This window comes from Pteropus medius, unplaced genomic scaffold (assembly GCF_902729225.1).
Source record: "Pteropus medius unplaced genomic scaffold, Ma_sr-lr_union100, whole genome shotgun sequence".
Lineage (NCBI taxonomy): Eukaryota > Metazoa > Chordata > Mammalia > Chiroptera > Pteropodidae > Pteropus > Pteropus medius.
This window is the reverse complement of record NW_024351543.1, coordinates 15,056,247-15,078,390: the sequence shown is the minus strand read 5'-3', so window position 1 is coordinate 15,078,390 and position 22,144 is coordinate 15,056,247. Positions and strand designations below refer to the sequence as shown.

The following is a 22,144-nucleotide window of genomic DNA, read 5'->3' as shown; positions in this document are numbered from 1 at the left end:
ATGTCTTCGTGAAGTTGTATAAAACCACCGAATTGAGAATATTATCAGGTTTATTCTTCTCTTTTTGACTATTCCTAGAAATGAGCTTGAGCAACTCCCTGAGAAGAAATTTCATTAGTAGTTCCCTAGCAAAATGATTGCTGAAATTTTTACACTCTCAAGCACAGAATAGTTCCATTTGAAGAAGGAGAATATGAATGTGTGTCCCTGTGCCCACCATACCTTTTAGTGATTATTTCTGGGAAATGTGACTTAAAGGGAAGTAAATGGACCAGAGATTTTCACTTTTTACTGTATTTTTTCTTTCTTTCTTTTTTTTTAATAAAAACATTACCTCTGCAGTTAAGAACAAGCCAGTAATCCAGAAAAACATACAGATTTGTGTTTGCCTTGGACTGGGCTGGGGGAATGGGGAGCAAATGCTTAATGAGTATGGAGTTTTCTTTCTTTCTTGAAATGTTTTGGAACTAAAGAGAGATGGCGGTTTCACAACATTGTCAATGTACTAAATGCCCCTGAATTGGTCACTTTAAAACAATTTTTCGTCTATTTCACCTCAGTTTTTTAAGTCTACTTTTTGGCTCAACATGCGCCATGTATCATATTTAATCCATATTCCATGACAGTATTATAATATTCAGTGTTCACTTGAGTTTATAATAAAGAGAAATTCAGTCTCAGATGATTGTGATATTTGGATGTAAGTGGGCTTAACTGTAATGAAAACACATAAATGACATAAGTTTTTTCTCAGGCATGACCTTTCTAGTTGTGCCTTTGTGTGTTCAGTATTTGTCTAGGGTTTGATTTCTCATTTCCAGGTGTTTAAAAGGCCTGTCAATCATATAATCTTAAGTTATATTTGTTAGGGGAACCTACAAATCTTGTCCAAACCCCTCATTCTGTAGTGAGGAAACAAACTTTTGTTGTTAAGAAGTTGTTTAAAATCAAATAATGACCTTGCTCTCATTTTTCTTATTCTGCCTCTATGACTATCAGGACATCTACAAAAGACTGATTTGTAAAAGAAACACACTAACATTAGAAAACTCATTGATTAAATATGCTGACAGTTGAAGTCACGTGACATAGAAATTCTTATCTACTTAACTTTTATTGTATTGTGTTCAAGTACCTCATTGAGGGTAATTTCATTCCAACATCAATATCTAGAAAGTACATTATTGGATAGATTACCTCTACAGTCTCCTAGACGACCAGTTTTCCATTAGCTTGAGGTCATTGTAAACTTTATTTATGCATATTAGTCCTTTCTATTATATTTACTTGAACTTCTTATCCTCTTCCTAACATCGTAATCATCTGAAAAGTCAGACAGTTTGGGAGGCAACTTAACATTTGAACCATTAGCCTATAATTTACCTTTAATATAGGTGGGTTTCTTTTAAAAGCAAATAAACATTCTTTCTCAACTAAGTTGGGTAAAGCGAAGTATGTGCTGTTTGCTGTCCTATGCAGTGTGTAGTATTTGGATATGTATACTCTAACAGTTCTCTTCCTACATATACTCCTAATCATTTTTTTCTAATGGAGTACTTTATTTGTCAACAACTAAGTATTGACTATGCTTCATAAAATGTGAATAAGTTTTATAAATGAAATAATTTTCACATTAACTTCAAATAAGTTTTATCTTCATTTCTAAATTTTTAATTACAGCAATTCCAAATACTAACTCTCTCTATTATCATTTAATAGTGGTCTGTAAACACCTGAATGCAAAATAAGTCTTATACAAATTGTAACCCCTCCCCAATTTGCCTGTACATTTAGATTTAGGTTGATACACACACACACACACACACACACACACACACACACACACACACACACATATTTTATATATATATATATATATATATATGTATGTATGTATGTATGTATGTATGTATGTATATACACTCAATGCCAAGAGCAAACAAGTTTTCTTTCTTAGACCCTAATAAATCCAGTAACTAGCCTGTTCTATAGCTTAACTTCTGTGTACTAAGTCCTTTTTTTCTTTAATCACAGAAAACATAGTGATTGAACTTTTTTATTTATTTTTTTACTGTCAAGTACTGTGCAAAGAGTAGTAGGAGACTATAAAAAGGGTGTGAAACACTTAAGAGCTTTTGAGACAGTAGCAGCTATTAATGATAGGTATTCATTAGGTCATGCATACTTTGGATTAATGACAGGCATGATATTTTCTTATTTATATATTACATAGCTTCTTGGGTTATGTCAATGATTATTTAATGATAGTTTGAAAAAAGTTTGATTCCATTTTGGGGAGAGGAAAGCAGCACCAGTCTCCTAAATTGTTTTAAATGATATTTTACAAAATAAAGTACTTAAAATAATTTTTTAAATTGGCAGAAAGAATTTTTATGATTTATAATGTATGATTACCCATAAAATAGTATCAAGTAGAACAGTCACTTCAAGATTCTATTGTTAAAATAAGCTCAGTTAAAATTTTGCTAAAAAGACATGAGTTATGTATATATTTATATTCAGAGTACTTAATATAGTAGTAAATTATCCTCGTTTCCTATTTTGTCTTTATAGCATATAGCACTTTCTACATTGTGGGTTTAATATTATCCATGCAGATACCCTTTGTGGGATTTCAGCCAATCAGAACAAGTGAACACATGGCAGCTGCAGGTATGAGAAGATATTTATTTTCCTTCTTAAGTATTTATAAATGTGTGACTAGCCAATTTTTCAGAGGAATGAAGTGTTTTGTTTTGTTTTTTTAATTTTAATCACATTGGTTCTAAAACATCACCACTGTAAATAAAAATTTCATAGTTTTATTGAGACTTTTTGCTATTGTGTTCCTAAAAGTACCTATCTTCTCAGACACTGCTGTTTTGAAAAGGCAGAACATCTGTTTTTGCAAAATTCATGTTACTTGTAAACACTAAATCATATTTGCTTTGTGTAAACAAATGTTAAACAGTAGTATATCTGTACACTGAGTTACTTTACCACTGAGTTTCCATTCAGCAAACTTAGATGGGACATTTCATTTTCATGTTCCTTACCTCTCACTAAAATATTGTTTCTATATCTACTTACTAGAATTAATGTCTTTTATATTGATTATAAAGCCATATAATTCTCCTTCATATAAGCAGACTACTTTACCATTATTAATTTGGGTCACAATTAACAAGATAATGGGAGATCTATGAATAAAACTTTATCAGAGATTCTCAACATGAGGTCCATGGCCCATAAAAAGACTATGGATAATTATTTTATTTGTAACATTTTATAAATATCAGTATATTTAACTTTCTGAGGTGATGTTCCATAGTTTTTATCATGAGATTTTCTGAGAATCTTGAAAACTCCTGCCCCTCCAAGTAAAGTTAGGAAGCCACAATTTACTGTGAGATACTTTTACTTATATTTCTAATGTCATAAAATTACTAAGTAGTAATGTGAGAAAGAAATATATCATCAGTTTTCAGTATACAATTATGTATGGCAGTGTCTATGTAGATACAAAATCGCCTGACTCTTTATGCATATGCATTATTAGAACTCCTAAAATCTAAATCATTGATAATACTTATTTAATCATTCTAAAATGAACTTATAAAAATAACCCTTATTACTAAATTTTTTTTTGAAAAAAAAAAAAGTCAGTATTCCCGATGGGTTAAGGTTCTTGTGTCTTTTTTTAGTTTTATACCTAGTGCTTTTGTATTGTATTTTATACATTTTGACAATTAAATATTTTCACTGTTACTGTTTTAATTTTATGTTAACACTCACCCTTATATCTACTAATTTAGAATTTATATAAGTGTGTAATTAATGTCACATTTCATTACTCAACTATAAACAGTAACTATCAGAATTCTTCTGATCTAAGTCATTTGTATCCTTCGGTAAATCTTAGGATTGTTTTTTAATAACATTTTTATTTTTTTACCCCCTAGAAAACATGTCACTAAAATATGGGACAAAGGGAAGAATTTAATGTGAATAGGCTCCAGTTATTGAAATGGGATTTTTCTTCCCTGATCCATGTATGGGGAGTCTGATCATTTCAAAAAAAATGTATAGCAATTTTTAGACATATTAATTGGTTAACTGTCATTTGATAAAGGAAATGTTGGTTAGATGAAATGGTTAGTCTTTGATATACATAGTACAGGATTTTCTAAGAATCTCTTCCAAATTAACATTTTTAAATGTCCTTTGAGAAGTGCTTTGTTGATTATTTATATGACCTTTTTCTTTAGGTGTTTTTGCATTACTACAAGCTTATGCATTCTTGCAGTATCTGAGAGATCGATTAACAAAACAAGAGTTCCAGACCCTTTTCTTTTTGGGTGTATCAGTAGCTGCAGGTGTTGTGTTCCTTAGTGTCATCTATTTGACTTATACAGGTGAGTGTCATCACTTGTAAGATGTGAATCCTGTCTCTAGATTATTCAGAAAGGTCATTCTTTTACAACTTTTGTACATGTTCCATTTATCTTAGAAGATCAAATACTGCAGTTGTATTCTTTACAAACAATATGAAAATGATAGTCACAGTTTCCAAAATCTGAATAGCACTGCAAATTGTGACTTTTTTCGTGAGTATATCTTAATTTTGCTGCTTCAGGATCTGCTGAATGCACTTTCAGTTATCTTTCTCTTGATAGATGAATAGTCCCACACTACATAAAACTCAAAGCTTCTGTTCTTAACCTACTCCATGTTTATCCTCTTGTGTGTGCATAAGTTCTCTCTTTCCTTTTAAACAGTTTACCAAATCAGTTTCAGTCCACTTCTGGATTCTAAGTTTCTTTCTGATCCTAACTTCACTAGTCCCTAGAACAAGTCAAACTCTTTCTAAAGGTATTCCATCTGTTAATATACCAGCCTAGGTCATAAAATTACAAAGAATTAATTGTTACGAGTAAAAGGCATAAATGTTTAAAATAATCTTCGTAATTTATCTGAATTTGGCATCCTGGCTTAGATCATTTAAATGACACCTCCTTTTAAAAATTATCCAATGCTATTTTACTATCTTAGCTTTATTACTAGTTAACTAGAAGTTTAAGGGAGAATTGGAAAACTTGCTACTATTTTATCTATCAGCTTGTCATGTTTCTCTGGAAATTTGTTTTTATTTGGTCTCCATGGAAATTTGTTTTTATTTGGTCATTAACCTTATTTTATCTGACTGCCAGCCCTGTGAAATATATTGTCACCTACAAAAACAACCCTGAAATTCTTTTAGTAGTAGGTTAAATTAATCCGTAATAATCAGTAAACGTAAAACAAAAATAATAAAAGGCATATTAATTTCCTCTACATTTTTCCTTTCAAGGTTACATCGCACCATGGAGTGGCAGGTTTTATTCATTGTGGGACACTGGGTAAGTACAATGAGTTATTTGCCCTCATATTAAAATATCCTTTTTCCTCTGTTCTTATATTGTCAGTATCTCTGTCAGTACTTTGGCAACATTTCTAAAGTATCTACCGTATACTAGTTTAGCAAATGTTGAATCCCTTTTATTCTTTGTTATAATGAATGCACCGTTAGTATGATATGTAATATGACATGGACAACTTCTTTAGTTTTATTCGTCAAAACATTTTAGGAAACATTTGTACAACTTTAATGATCGATTTTTATTTTTACAAATGTATTCAAAGTTTCTATCAGTTAGTAATATTTAACTTTTAATCATTAAGGCTAGGTGCTATGTTATAAAGCCATATGCTGTAAATGTAAAGAAAAAACTTTGACTTTTTTCTAATGCCATGTTATCTTAAGTTTGATATTTTTAATGCATTAAATATACTAGGGAATGTGCGTGTTTTTAAGAGTGCTGTTATTAAATGAATTATTTTAAAAATTTGGTTTTAAATTAAACAACTAGTTCAGTAAAACCTTTTGGTCTCTAAGATGCTTTTCTAAAGAAAATATCTGTTGATGATAATTTACCCTTGATTGGGCCTGTCATTTGATGTGATACCAAAAGGGTTCATGCCCAGGTCTAATTGAAGGGCATATGAAAATTATGCATGAATGACCGCAACTAAATTTTGGACACACACTTGAAGACCAGCTAGCGGATCACCAGAGATTTTGAGGGGAAACTCTAGTTGTAGACAGTTACTTTGATTAGGTTAAATTACTAGGTTAAGTATTTGTCAGTCATACTTATTCTTGATTTTTAAACTTTAATAGACTGCTTTGGAATCTCAGGGCATTTTAGAAATGATGTGTCCTGTCTTTTCCATTTCTCTACCTACTTCTGTGCCCTTGCCTTGCTAATGAGAAAAGCATTGTGGTAATATATCTTACTAGACAAGGTATTTCTGCTAGTAATAAGTGCAAAAAGTAATGAAACTTGTTGATGCAAACATAGGAGATTCTAAGTTAAACTGCAGAAACATTCCCGTTTGAGGAAAGATTTTTGTATTAAAAGTCAGAGCCAACATTTTTATATTATAAATGGTCTTAAATAATTCAATTTTAGGGATGGCATATTAGTTTTAGTTTTATCAATGTGGACTAGATTTATTCCCAATATAGCATGTTACGTTGGAACGAGAACTAGGAACTGTATCTACAGTTAAAGAAAATATTTTCATCTATGAAGAACTGTTTTATCATTTAATTTTAAATAATATTAACTTTTTAAATACTAGGTATGCAAAAATACATATTCCAATTATTGCATCAGTGTCTGAGCATCAACCTACGACTTGGGTTTCTTTCTTCTTTGATCTACACATTCTTGTGTGTACCTTCCCAGCAGGCCTGTGGTTCTGCATTAAAAATATCAACGATGAAAGAGTATTTGGTAAGAGATTTTTAATAAATACTTTGATTTAGAACAATAATTTTTGTTATTGAGATCAAAACTTCACTTTGAAGTTTTGTTCTTTGCATGACTATATAGTCAAGATATTTTTCCTCCCTTATTTTGCATAAATGTTAGGAAAAATCTAGCGAATTTGCATTATATATATTAACTATTCTAACTTAGAACTGGTATGTAAAATTTTCATTCAGTTTATTACATTTTCTGAGAGGTTAATGCTGTTTAGTTTGTAGCTGAGAATTGGAAATTATAACTGTTTACTCTATAGTCTTGACTGAACTTTCTAAGTTACATCTGATTAAGTGTGAAGAAGTTCGCAGGGGTATCTATCATCGAAATTTCAGTGCAAAGTACATTTTGTAATGGAATAAGAATCACCTTTAAACACCTTTACTGATTTGTGTATATTTTCAACTAACAAGACTTAGAAATACAAATTATTTTAAAGGCAGATGTTTAGGATCCGACATTCAAAATATAAATTAACAAAATAAGCAGATACCAAAGCATGATTCACTTATCAAAAAAAGTATGCTGGGGGTATTTTGCATGTAATAAAACCTGAAGAAAAAAAAAAGGATCATGAATCATTACACAAGTAAATAATTTGTAGTACTAGGACTTCAACTTGTACAAGTATGGGGCCTAGACCATGAGTGACATTCAAGTTACTGACATTCAAGTTACTATTCCAAAGTGAAGTCAGGAGAGAAAAAAAATAGCACCTGCATGAGTTCTAAACAGAAGATGACATTCTTCTCTAGTTTATATTGATCAGTGTCTCTGAAGAAGGCCATGTTAATATTGCATCATCCAGAAAGATTTAGCCTAAACATATTGCCTGCCTCATGACGCAGCAATCCCAATCCTAGGTATATACCCAAGAGAACTGAGTTCATATGTCCAACAAAGGACATGCTTAAGAATGCACATAGCAACTTTATCCATGATAGCCCCTAAAAAGAAACATCCAAAGTCTATCAGCAGTAGAACAGATAAATTTTGACATAATTGTATAATAGAATATAACGCAGCAATTAATAAAAGAATAACATGGGCAAATTAAAAAGCCATACAAAAGAAAACGTTTTTATATGATTTTCTATGAAGTTAAAGAATAGGGAAACTAAATTAATGCTTTAAAAATCCAAATGTTCTCTATTTTGATATGGGTGGTAATTACACAGGTGTGTGCATATATAAAAATTCAGTGAGCTATATAGTTAACATGGTATAATTAATGTATTTTAGTCAGGAAAATAAATTTTAAATTAACGTCAAATGAGATAGGAACTCAAATGACTCACTGACTTTATAAAGTCATATAGCCTACAGCCAGAAATGGTAGAGCCTTTCCTGTGGTTAACACATTATGTGGAAGGCTTTGGCTGTTGGAAATTACTTTCAAAAAATATTTTTTAAGTCTCTTTACAGCAACTTTATAAGTTCCTCCTTTGTCTAAGAAATTTTTTTCTTCTCATCTCATTCTTTCTTTAGAGCAGGCTTTATGCCAGATATTGGCACTAACTTTTCATAGACTTTATTTGATTCTATAAACTTGCTGTGCCTGATATAATTCACCAAATATTTTCATCCATTAGCTGTATGTTTTCTAATATGTGATGCTGTTGACAAATAATGAATTGTCTCATTCCCCATAACTAATTAAATTTGTATCATGATACATTTTTCTAAACTGTTGACGTGTAATATTTAGTCAACATTAGTTATAATTTCTAAATATGACTGTTACTTCAGTTGGTCAGTATTAGCAATTTAAAAACAATTAGCTTTTTTATGAGATGTTTATCTGCTTTTAGACTTGGTTTATAATGTGGTATTAAATATGCAGTTTCCTGTGAACATTTTCTTTTCTGAAGTATTATAAGAGAGCTTGTCTTTGCAGTTGCTCTGTATGCAATCAGTGCTGTCTACTTTGCTGGAGTGATGGTGCGGCTGATGTTGACTTTGACTCCAGTAGTCTGTATGCTGTCTGCAATTGCCTTCTCAAATGTTTTTGAGCACTATTTGGGGGATGACATGAAAAGGGAAAACCCACCTGTGGAGGACAGCAGTGATGAGGATGACAAAAGAAACCCAGGAAATTTGTATGATAAGGTGGGGAATCTAAAGTAAGGCCTTTAAAATTTTTATGTGCTTTATTTTTCCGCCACAGTAAGAACTATACATTTTAAGAAATGTGATTAAGCAAGGATTTAGACAAACTGTGACATTTCTAATTGGTCTCAATTGTTTGCCTCAAAATTTAAATCCTGATCTTTTAGCTCATAATAAGAAAATAGAATGTAGTCATAGAAGGAATTCTCATTTCTTTTTGGTCAGATTTTATCTAAAATTTCTCTTTGAGAGCAAAAACCTGATACTCTACTAAAACATAAAATTGAACGCTATAAACTCTTTTGAAACCATGTGCACAAGTGCTTATCCTTACAGTCCATATTCAGTGTGAACATTTTAAATATTTGGTTGATTGATTAGTAAAATAAAAGGAATAAAATGTCTTTAAAAAAAAGAAAGCCTCCAGTTTGTTAGCTCAGTAGGTGACTGGCCAATATAATGTAATTTACTTTTAACCTCTCAGGTAACAGCAAGATTATATTTGGTGCAAGTGTGAAAAAGACTTGTAAGAATTAGAGCACTTGTCTTGGATGACATATTAAACTTTATTTGAATATTAACTAGGTTTTAAAATACCAATAAGCAATGAAACTTTCCATTATAAGTATCAACATTGAATTCTGTCTTTCCTTACTATAAGTCCAATATAATTCTTACAGATTTGTGTTAATAAAGCACATACTTGTTTTTGTGTTTGTGGTTATGTTCTGTTGTGTGGTTTCTAAACTAGCATTGCAGTTTAGAACTTATGACTTTCTTCTGTTCTTTCTCCTTGTTTTGGTGGGATTTTTCGTTGGTGTCAAAAATATAATCTTAACAAGTCTTGGTTTGGGGGTTTGGAAAATGTAAGATTGATTCTGATAATGCAGTCTTTGTCCTATACTAAAGTTCTGCATGGTCTGGATTATAGATGGACAGTATCATTTTCAGGATGAGGAATTCAAATTTTATAAGAAAAGGTTGCCAAATTGGGGCCATTTGGTTATCTCCTTTTATTTAAGTAAAACATAAGAACAACTGGGTTTGAAAGCAGCTTCTCACTAGAGATATTTTGCTCTGTGACCAGTTCCTGGATTGAGTATAGTCCCAGGAAACCTTCTCATTCACATTTGACTTTAAAATCTACCTTCATAATTTTTAGAAACTATTGTATCACTCACACAAGAATACCTAATGGTTATACATTTTCATTCTCAAAGAGTTAAATTGATAGATTAACATTCTCCCAACTTTTCCCCTTGAGTATCTTAATGAAGCAAGTCAGATGCAAATGATGAATTTGTCTAACCAGTTTATTGTACCTTCAGGCAGGTAAAGTGAGGAAACATGTAACTGAACAGGAAAAAACTGAAGAGGGATTAGGTCCCAATATAAAAAGCATTGTCACCATGTTGATGCTGATGCTGTTGATGATGTTTGCAGTCCACTGTACCTGGGTCACAAGCAATGCCTACTCCAGTCCAAGTGTGGTCCTGGCCTCTTACAATCATGATGGGTAAGAAAATAACTTGGCTACAAAAAGATTTTACACCTACCCTTTTTTTCTGTCTGAAAAGTTGGAATTCAAAGATAGAATGTTTGTGAGGCTCTGCATTTGAATTTACTGTGTTTTCTTTTGTTCTGTCCCCCGCCACCCACACCCTTTGGTAGAGATGGGTAGCAGTCATAGTATTTCATGCTCTTATTTAGGATATCTTTGCATACATAACATAAGTTTTTCTCAAAGAGTGGTCCTTGGATATGCAATAAGTTCTCACTTAACATCATAAAGAGGTTCTGTGATTTAAAACAACATATACCGAAACCAGCTTTACCATAGGCTAATCGAGTAAGAGTTAAGTTCCTATGACATCTCATTAGTGCTATAACTATAAGGAAAATTATTCAAGGACCTTTTTGTACAGCAACATCATTACCAGGAAGCTTGTTAGAAGTAAAAATTCTTAACCCCAACTAAGCCTATTGAATCAGAAACCTGGGGGCCTCAGCAATCTGTGGTTTAATAAGCCTTCCATGTGATTATGATGCAGCTAAAATTTAAGAACAACTGATTTATATATTGCCTCTCCTTCTCCCACCCTCACCTCCCGCCCCATCCCAGCTTCTGCTTCACTTGGATGCTTTTTAGACTTGCAAAATATCAGGCCCCTCCCAGAACTACTAAACCAGAATCTGCTTTTTTACCAGATATTTAGGTGATTTGTATGCATATTAAAGTTTAAGAAGTATTAGTCTAACTCTCTGTTGAGTCCAGTTGTTGAGATTTTAACTGTCATCCTTAAAATGTGAAATTATTCAGTGGCTTGGCACCTCGAGATTTTAAGTTACCCTTATTTACATTTATAGATCTCATTTAAAAGAATATTATGATTCTTTTCAGCACCAGGAATATCTTAGATGATTTTAGAGAAGCTTACTTTTGGCTAAGGCAAAATACAGATGAACATGCCCGAGTGATGTCTTGGTGGGATTATGGATATCAGATAGCTGGAATGGCTAATAGAACTACTTTGGTGGATAATAACACTTGGAATAACAGCCACATAGCACTGGTAAGAATTCGATAAACAAGATCAAAATTACAAATCTTTATTTACTACTTAGCAATCAAGCTTCACCTGTGATTAAGTAGGAAAAATGTAGGTGAAAATACTCTTTCCTTGCTGAATTCTCAAAAGTCCTCTTTATACATTCATTTAATAAAGTGAGTTCAAGATATGCATATTTATTTTGTTTTTAAGAATGATATTTAAGTATCATTCAGAATTATTTCTGGCAAGTCTCATATTTAATTAGAGAATTAGGCAGAATCAAACTTTTAAAACATTAAATTTGACTGGTATTTTGTTTTATAAATTAAGAAAATTATTTGCAAATATTAAAGCAAATGCAGCTTATTTTATGGACCCACAAATTATGTTCACTCTATAAGTAATTTACATAAATTAAGGTAATCACTTCTCTGTTCTTTAAAGATTTTAAATAGATAAGGGTGTTAACCAAATGAGTTTTATTTGTATTAGTTTGTAGCTAATCATCAGATGTTTGGTAGACTGAAGCGAAAAATATTTGTGCTGGCTAGATAGCTGGTCATCCCTGGCCCTGAGGTTATGAGAAATTATTTCTTTTAAGCTTGCCTGCTTTTACATTAAAATGTTAATTTTATGAAACTTAATTAACAAAATATTAGAACATGTATTCTGATTTTCACATTTCTGCTATAATTGGTTATAGTCAGGTAGGTGCTTATAAATCTCAGTAAATTTGTTGAATTAATAGTAAACCATTTCCATAAAAATTCCAAGTAAATCCTATTCTTGAGATGCATTCCATCTTAAGTAAAAATGCACATTTTTATTTTTAGCATATTCTGGGACTAAGTACACATATTCTCATTCTTTTATTCTGTAGGTGGGAAAAGCTATGTCTTCAAATGAAACAGCAGCCTATAAAATCATGAGGAGTCTGGATGTAGATTATGTTTTGGTTATTTTTGGAGGGGTTATTGGCTATTCTGGTGATGACATCAACAAGTTTCTCTGGATGGTTCGGATAGCTGAAGGGGAACATCCAAAAGACATTCGGGTAAGAACCTCAGCTCAGTATCCAAGTAATTCTTTTATCGTGCTGACTGCATCATTCTGTGTCCTAGATAAGTCTCTTACTCTGACTTTACTATTTATTAAAAATATTGTAAGCATTTTCTCAGTTAAACATTTTTGAAACTCATACCTGATACTTCTGTTCTCTCTGAAGCAATCCCTTATGAGGACTCTTGCTTTGACTCCTTCACAGCGTCTCACTTCTGCCATTTCTTTCCATTTCCATTGCTTCCACTTTGTTACTGATCCTTATGATTCTAAACTTGAATTAGGACAGTAACCTTGAAATTGCTATCTTTGTTCCCTCTCCCAAACTAACATGGCATTGATTATGTCATTTTGTAACTTAAAAGTGTTCAATAAATTAAGGAAAAGGGCCTTGAAACCAGACAGACATGAGTTAGAACTAAAACTTTGCCACTGTCAGCTTGGTGCTATGGGCAAGGTATTTTTGGCCATTCAGCATTATATACTTTTGAGCACTAAGTCTTGTTCTAGTCTAGGTTCTGTTGTGATAATGGTAATTAAGGCAGTGACAGATTATCACTGATGAGAATGCCAGGAATAATTCATTTGTAGTGCTGTTTTGAGACTTTGTAATAAAGTAGATGAAGCCTCATCCTAGTGACTGGTACATAATAATCCCTATAATGAGGCAGTGGTATAAAATCTAAACTCCTTAACTCGGAATGCAAACTCCTTAATAACGTTGCTTTCCTTTGCCGACCTCTTGTTCCTCTACCAACTTTTTCTACTCTGTCAATCTACTCTGGCCTGTGAAACTTGCTCTGTGGTTTCTTTCCTTGATTCATCTGACACATGGTGTCCGTACTCTTCTCTTCTCTTGGGGTACCTTCCCTACCACAGATTTGTTCCCTCTCCAGAAGCTTTCGCTGGTACATCCATGCCTGTACTCATCATCAAATCACATTCTACCTGTTTTGTAGGTAGATTCTGTCATATCTCTTCCACTCAAGTTGTGAGCTCCTAAAGGAGGGGCACCTAACATTGTGGTTTACATGATAAAGGCACGAAAGATGAGAGTAAGATTCACCCCTGATCCAGAATAAAAGGACATTTAGGAAGAATGTGTGCATGTGTATCATGTGACAGGGATGAAATACAGTAAAGCCCCAAATTTCCTGTTCAAATGTAAATACTGTGACATTTTTCCTTGCTATGATTAATAAACATTATTTCCTTAAGTTAATCTTAATTTCCCCAGTATGTGATTTTCATTTATGCATTTGCTTTAGCAGTATTAAAATTGTAAAGTATGATAGATCCAGATACATGCTTTGAACATTTATATGGAAATTCTAAATTTCTTTGCTTTTTAAATGTACTATTTTTAAACTTTGTAAATAGGTAATATAATCGCATGGTTCAAAAAGTAAAGTATAAAGGAATATACAGTATTTAAAAAAAAAAGCCCATAGTAATCACTTATTATTTTCTCAGATAGCTTTCTACACTAGTTATTTTACCCATGTACAAGTATTCTTGTGGGGTAAATTTCTAGAAAAGGAATTTCTGTTTATAGTGCCAAATTGGTCCTCTTAGGTTAATTTATGAATTTGATGAGATATGAGTAAAAATTACTTCAGGAGTTTTCTAAATTCCCTCCTCCCCAACTAAAGAACTAATTTTAGAATTCACATAGAAAAATAAAACATTTAAGAAAACACTGAAAAGAAGTAATTGAGGTGAGGATGAGGATGGGGAAGTTGGAGAAAACGAAACCTGGTATTAAAAACATGGTGTTGGTACCATACTTTTTAAATTATAGAGGTTTTATGTCGTGCTTAAAATCTGCTAGATTTAGTTGCCTTCCCTAACTCCAACAAAGAGTATTGTTCTTTTTCTGTGTTTTCGTAAATGCTCTTCTTACTTTTTATAAATGATTTCTAGATTCATCTTTAAAAAACACCCATGATAGTTTTGTGGAGATTTTTTTTTTAGAGATTACATTAAATTTATAAATTAATAACCTGATACAATATTTTTTTGATATGTAACTAAATATGGCTTTATGAAGATACCCTAAAAGCTAGTCTTTATGGGGAAATGTAAAGGGGAATCTGTAGCTTTGAATATGTTAAATTGAAGTGACACAGAAACTTGTGGTTTCTTTCTTGCAGGAAAGTGACTACTTCACCCCACAAGGAGAATTCCGTGTAGACAAAGCAGGATCCCCCACTTTGTTGAATTGCCTTATGTATAAAATGTCATATTACAGATTTGGAGAAATGCAGGTTAGTTACATAAGTTTTCCTATAATCTTTATTTAAAGCAATATTTTCAAGTAGTCTTGTTTGCATCTAGAAAACAGGATAATGATTCTTTTGTTGTGCTGTAAGAAAAATGTTTTTATCTAAAGATTCTCTCACGTGCCTATTAAATTTAGATTTCTGAAACTTCTATGTGAAAAATTATGAAAATTCTAGACCAAGGATTTCTTTCTAAGACAGTAATTAATATTAGGCTCAAGTCCAACCTTTGCTCGACATCCCACCTTTTGGCCTCATGCTTTTTTGAAAACATTGTTTTCTAGGTAAGAGGTCTTCCAGCTTAGGCAACAGTGTGCTTGGTGGGAAAAGCCTGAAATTTAAGAGTTTAATTATATAGACACTTTAGATATTCACTCTATCTCTGTTCATTACCACAGAGAGCTAGCACTGTCTAGGTCAGAATTTCCTAGAAAATTAGAGTGTACTTACTGTCATAACACTTATGTTTTAAATCTGGCTCTGTCAGGTCATGTAACCCTTGGATAAGACACATCCTCCCTGGACTTGTTTTTTTTCCTTGTCTATATAATGGATAGGACTGATAACTTAATTTCTGAGGCTTTTTATGGCTTTTAGATTGCATGACTGTGATACACAGTTAAACGTTCACACCAAAATTGCAGTGAAAACTGCCTATTCCATATTGTGTTCTGGTTAAGTTAATACTAGAAGGCAGAGGAAAAATTGCTTTTATAATTTTATACAAACACCAGGGATCAGCATAATGTTCATCACTATTAATTTGGAATTACTCTGCAGGTGGCTTTTAAAAAACAGACAGTAATTTTACTACTAAATTTAGGTTTTTGCTTGTGCTCTGATTTCTTCTGAAGGCCACTGCCTAGTCTCTAAATTCATACTAAGGAAAAAGCACTTAAACCATAATAATTAGCTACCTCAGGAAATGGATCAAAGATTAGTTTCTATGTTCACTAATGATAGCATCAAAGGAGTTTTTTTTATCAACAGTTTTAAGCCGTGCTTCTAGCATACTTTCATTTTGATGTCTTCTCTACTCAAGAATAACATACGTTTAAGACATGAAATATAACTTTCTGTTGTGTAGATATGCAAAAACAAGTAATTCTCTCATTAGAGCAGATTTAGTTTTGCTTTAAAGTTGAATTCACTTATGCTCTGTGTGTCAATATAAACTTGTCTGAGAATTTCTTAAAATCTCCCCCAACTCCAGTTTTTCCTCTTCATTCCTCATAAATCCTCCCTTGGTTTGACTTTTTAAACTTCCTTTGTAGTTCCCACTTTCAGGATGTAGTATCACTACTTACTTAGGCATTTATGGAACAAATAACACTGGGGAGATAAAGCCACACTCTGAATAAGGTAAAGTCATATATGCAGCTTACATCCTGGTGGAGGATACAGGTAATTTTCAAAATAAAAAAACTTTAGCAATGAACAAGAAAGAGTAAAAGGTAAGGAAACAGTGGAGACTTCTCAACCACCAATCTCAAGAAAATATTTCCCTGAAGAGATGATATTTGGGCTGAGACCAAAGGAAAGAGCCAGCAATAGAAAAGAGCTGAATGAAGAACTTTCAGGAGGGAATATACAGTGCAAAACCCAGGGACAGAAAAGAAGTCTCTTCTGTGTGTTCTTCTATATACCTATAAAAAGAGTTTTAATGGATTTCATTTTGCTCTTTTTTTTTTTTTTAAATGCCTGCAGGCTTCTCATTCACTCTGAGGGTTCAGTGAAATTCTAATTGTGATATATTTATTGTCTCTCATCCTGATTTCTTCCTATCTGGTTAGCATATGAGTACTGTTACAGTATATTACTCTGGTTCTATTTTTCGAGTTTAAAGGGGGAGAGTTTTATTTGATGATAACACTACCTTCTAATACTGAATGATCTACAATATAGTTAACATCCAATACTGTCACTTTTGCAGCTGGATTTTCGTACACCCCCAGGTTTTGATCGAACACGTAATGCAGAGATTGGAAACAAGGACATTAAATTCAAGCATTTGGAAGAAGCCTTTACATCAGAACACTGGCTTGTAAGGATATATAAAGTGAAAGCACCTGATAACAGGGAGACACTAGACCACAAACCTCGAGTCACCAACATTTTCCCGAAACAGAAGTATTTATCAAAGAAGGTTGGTGTCAAGTTGAAGTCATGTCTGTAAAAGGCTAACTCAGGGTTGGTTGATCTGAAAAATAATTACCGAAATTGCTAATAAATTTCCATTTGCCAGGTCTATAAAGACTATGGCTTATATGCAGAGTAAATTATCAAGATAGCCTGCTTTCCAACTGACCACTTCAGATATCCCAAACAGCAATTTTTTCTGGATAGCATAGTGGTTGTCAGTGAATCAAACTGAGATTTTTCCAGAGGTGTTCTGGCTTTTGTTTGTGCCATTCTCATTAGTAAGACTTATTTGTAAAGTAAGATGTGTCTGTGGCCATCACTTTCTGAACTCAAAGTAAAAGTGAAAATAAAAATGCCAAACACTAAAGTAATACAGCTGTGATTCATTCCTTATCTTTTAGTCAAAGCAAATTTTTATTGCATTTTCATGTTCTTTTCTTAGTATAATAGTGCTTTATTAATCATTGAATAAAACATAAGTTTGAGTTGGTTGAGTCCAGAATCAAAAAAAATCATTTATCTTAAGATAATTATTTTTAAATATAATTATCACGTCAAAGCTTGTAGACAGGAATTATGATAAGACAATTGCAGTCCTTTTGTACAAATCTTTAATAAGATAGAAGTATATTATTGTTGGAGGTCATTGTTGCTCACTTAAGCCAAATAGATCCAATCTTTGCTACAAAAAACTACTAAAAAGGTATATTTGTATAGATTGCCTTCTGTGGGAGATGGGAAATAATGACCTCTCATATATGAAATATTAAGTGTATTTTAAGGTACTACTTACTACCCTTACAATACTAATTATTATTAGACTTGTTTTTTAGTCTTAAGTCTTTAAAGGTGCTTCAGTTTATATTGCTCACATCAATTACAGTAATCTCCCCTTGTACTTGGGGGATATGTATCAAGACCCCCAGTAGATGCTTGAAACTGCAGATAATACGAAACCCTATATATAAGCTGTTTTTTCCTATACATACATACCTTTTCACTTAAGGAAGCACTTTACAAGGGTTGTCTTTGGCACAAATTATCAGATCACTACCCTTGCACTTTGGGGCCATTATTAAGTAAAATGAAGGTTGTTATTTGAACACAAGCACTGCAATACCTACCATGGCAGTTGATCTGATAACCAAGACGGCTGCGAAGTGACTAATAGGCCAGGCAGGGACAAGAGTGTATATAGTGCAGAGACTCTAGACAAAAGAATGATTCACATTTTGGGCAGGACAGAGCAGATAGATAGCACAAGATTTTGTCACACTACTCAGAGTGGCACAAAATTTAAAACTTATGAATTGTTTATTTCTGGAGTTTTTATTTGATATTTTCATACTGAGGGTTAACTAAAACAATAATAATGGACGATTGTATTTTAAATCATTGAAGCAATTATCCCTTTACGTTACTTAAACTATACTTCAAATATATTCAGAATACAGGTAATTTCAGTTTGCACTATAAAAGTGCTGAGTATTAACCGTATGATATATAAACAGAAACTTTTTAAATGAATAATTTATGTGCCAGATACAGGTTACCATATCTAGACTACTGTATTTAAATGTCACATGCAGCTGACACTCATTTTGTTGGTCATATAAAATTTCACTTGCTAGTCTTTACATCAAATGATAGATCAAATGATCTGGTTTCTCAGGCATGTGGTAGAAGCTGGTGAGTCACATCAGTGTAGTAGTCAAAGAAAATGCTACTAGCTAGTCTCAAGGCCAGTTACTCCTAAAACATCTAAGCCTAGTTAAGGTCTACTTTTTCTGAAAAACAAAGCCATTAAACTTGTCTAACTGATTATAATGAATTTTCTTAATCTGACCTCTTTTGTGTTCCCATCATTTCCTCCAAAATGAATAAGTGAGTGGATAAATAAAAATTATTTTTATAGTCCGTTTCGTATGCCCAAAACATATTCTAGTAGCCAACAATATGGATTTTGAATGTCTGGTGTTGATGGCTTTATATTCTCTTTTTTGTGCTAGCAGTAGAGGAATGCTTTTTGTTTGCTTTCCCCTCTCCATCTGGTTTTTACTTTGGGCATGGGGGATATGAGTATAGCTGTCATTCTAGTTTTCCTGCCACTGCAAAGCTGACATGGCTGAGGCACTAGGGCTGCAAAAAAGACTTTTGGGCCTGGCTTACTGCCCACAGAGAAAAACACCTTGAGGGTCTAGTTACATACCTTGCATAGACCTGGGGCATTTTACATGATCTCTAGAAAAGGTTTCATGTTAGAAATCTGTATAATGATGATAAATTAACTCCTTGACGTGATTTGAATTTTTTTTAATTGCGCCCTCTGATACTTTTTACTTTAATAAATAAGTTAATCATAAAGTAACACATTGTGAACAAGTTAGGAGCAGCTAATTTTTGTAACCTTAAAAAGGATTGCATTTTGCCTTGTGTTCTTGTCCCTGTTAGAAAAAAAATTATAAATTGTTTTAAGCCGAACACCTTAAATAAATGTATATGATACTTGATTTATTCTGTTTCTGAAACCTCCTCTAAGAGTTGTATTTAAATGTAAAAATTGAATTGAGTGGTCAGTCTCTTAAGTCTTCAGCCTCTGCTAACCCAGTGCTTTAATGGTGTATTAAATTACTTATTTCCAAAAATACTTATTTCTGACACAGGTATTAGAAAAAGCAAATATCACATTGGCAGATACCTATGCCAATGTGCTATGTGCATAGACACATGTGTTATGATTTATCTTGTAGGTTTCTAACATGGCAAACATTTTTGCAGTAATTTCTGCCACCGCATTTGTAGTTTTTTTATACTAGAAAACATCTGTTGAAAGTGTTTGGGATTCTGAAGTATTAAGAAAAATGTGTTATTTTAAAAATTGTGAAACTCAAGGAATATGGGTTTATTTCTGAGTGTTTGGTCTTTCTTTCTTTTAATTGCTTATTTTCCTACCTAAATTGGAGAAGGTGCCCAGTAACTGTTTTTCTTTCATTTTTGACATAGGTACTATCATCCTCATTTTACAGATAAGAAAACTGGGGTTCCAAAAGTTACTAAGTTAATTTGTATTTCTGATGCACAGCCACTTCTTGGAGGCTAAACCAGGAACAACATTAACATATTCTGATTCCTTAGTTTAGTGTTGTATTCTATCATGCCTGGAAATGTAATTATTACAGCTAAGCATTTAGTGGTTGAGAGAGGAGGTGGGGATTCATTCACCTGATCGATGTGATATGCATTTGAGTAATGCTCTGGTAGTCATTTCATCTTAAAGCTAAGGACCTAGTCCAGTTTATCTTGGATCTCAGCATACTCAGCATAGAACAAGGTAGTGGAGTCCAGCCATAGGAAGAGCTAAGGGCTTACTAAGACAGTCTTCATCACAGTGCAATAAATCGCGCGTGCGGGTGCGCGTGCGTGCGCGTGCGTGCGTGTGTGTGTGTATGTATTTATTTTAATCTGTAGGAAACCTACACTAACACCATGTGTTCTGTTTTCTTTTTAGACTACGAAAAGGAAGCGTGGCTACATTAAAAATAAGCTCATTTTTAAGAAAGGCAAGAAAATATCTAAGAAGACTGTTTAAATACACTGTTCTGGTTCCTAACTTGAAGCAGTTGTCCTTGTGAGAACCGGTCTTTGCCTTTAGCTCATGTCATGTTTCACAGCAACAGAGGGTACAGAACCATCACTGGTCCAGGTTAATGTACAATATTTTCTGGCAATGCCTGATTTAAAAAATAAAATTGGCTTATTGAGAACAGCTGTTTTCGATTTGTAATGTGAAGCAAGACAGAGCACTGCTGTAAATGTCTAACAGCAGATTTTTTTATTGGTACATATTATCCTTCAAATCTGAGAATTTGGACTAATTGCACCAAAGAACCCTCTAATTTGGTCCCAGGCACATGCATACTTGTCAATGTTTTTATTCTTTTACAAGACCTGCATTTTATTTGAATTATCCAAATAGCAATATATAAATTACAAATGACAATGTGATGTGAGCTTCTTGAACCAGTAAACTACTACAGGTCTGAGAAAGAGGTATTAGAAACATAATTATACTTCTTTGAATTATATTTATTTTCATGTTTCTCCAGTGCAAAGAATGTTTCATCAAATGTACATTTTCTGTTGCTTACTGTTTGCTCTAAGAAGCTGCTGTTTCAAAGATGAACCTCTAGTAACTAATTGATTTTAATAGTTTTTTATGTTGACACATTATTGCTGCTGTTAGCAGTTGTTTTCACCAGGTACTTAAGAGCAGATATCATACGTGTTCATTCAAGGGCTAAATTTATATCCTTTGGAAATCATGGCAACTGCACAGAATGTTGCTTACCAGGATGGGGTTTGTATCTTAGTACTGAAGTTAGCACTGTGTTTACATGTAAAAGATTGAGGAAAAAACCCTTAAAGTGAACAGGTGTCCAAAGTTCATTTTCTGTGACTCTTTAAAATGACAAAGGATTTGTAAAGTTTGCCTGGACTTCTCTCATTTTATAACATTTTCGTCCATCACAGTGATTTTGTCCTCTGCTCCAAATTTTTTAAAATCCCTTCAGCATTTGATGAAACACTCTTTAATGCTATATGCATTTTCTTACTTTTATTAAAAATGTGACAGTTGTCAAAAATGCACTAAAATATAAATGGAGATTGAACACGTTCACTTTCCACCTTATAGGCAACTTTATATAGACTTGAAAATTTTCTCCAGTTGTTTAGTAAAAGTGAAAGAGAAAGGTTTTTTCCTGCCACAAGATGTAACTTTTTTTTTATATATAAACAAGCATAACTTACACCACTGCTTTTGGTGGAAAAGTGCAGAATACAGAATAGTATGTACCTTTTATGAAGAAAAGTGTAATTTACAATATTCAGTGAGAATGTTACTGCTGATTTTCTTTTCCAAAGTGTAGAATATTCTTTGATTTATAGAATTCATTTTTGACCCTGATGATGGTTCTTTTACAGACCAATAAAATGGCTGAACATTTTCACAAATAATAAAGTGTAACTAAATCTGGATTTCTGATACCTTGTCATTTGGGGGATTTTATTTTACTTTATTGCTTTAAAATTCAGAAGTTGTTGACTGTAGGGAAAATAAAGTTAATTCAGA

General features: G+C 32.7%; 1 protein-coding gene across 1 annotated transcript in view; it reads left to right on the top strand.

Moving 5' to 3' along the window:
• The window catches only part of STT3B (STT3 oligosaccharyltransferase complex catalytic subunit B), a 90,692-nt gene extending 68,548 nt beyond the window's left edge, over nucleotides 1–22,144 (top strand). The window contains exons 6-16 of the mRNA XM_039843465.1: nucleotides 2,575–2,673; nucleotides 4,269–4,415; nucleotides 5,351–5,399; nucleotides 6,685–6,839; nucleotides 8,767–8,978; nucleotides 10,307–10,494; nucleotides 11,380–11,551; nucleotides 12,411–12,584; nucleotides 14,743–14,856; nucleotides 16,805–17,017; nucleotides 20,522–22,144. Of these exons, the coding sequence (XP_039699399.1) occupies nucleotides 2,575–2,673; nucleotides 4,269–4,415; nucleotides 5,351–5,399; nucleotides 6,685–6,839; nucleotides 8,767–8,978; nucleotides 10,307–10,494; nucleotides 11,380–11,551; nucleotides 12,411–12,584; nucleotides 14,743–14,856; nucleotides 16,805–17,017; nucleotides 20,522–20,602 (1,604 nt within the window). The 3' untranslated portion in view covers nucleotides 20,603–22,144. The remainder of the gene's footprint in view (nucleotides 1–2,574; nucleotides 2,674–4,268; nucleotides 4,416–5,350; nucleotides 5,400–6,684; nucleotides 6,840–8,766; nucleotides 8,979–10,306; nucleotides 10,495–11,379; nucleotides 11,552–12,410; nucleotides 12,585–14,742; nucleotides 14,857–16,804; nucleotides 17,018–20,521) is intronic.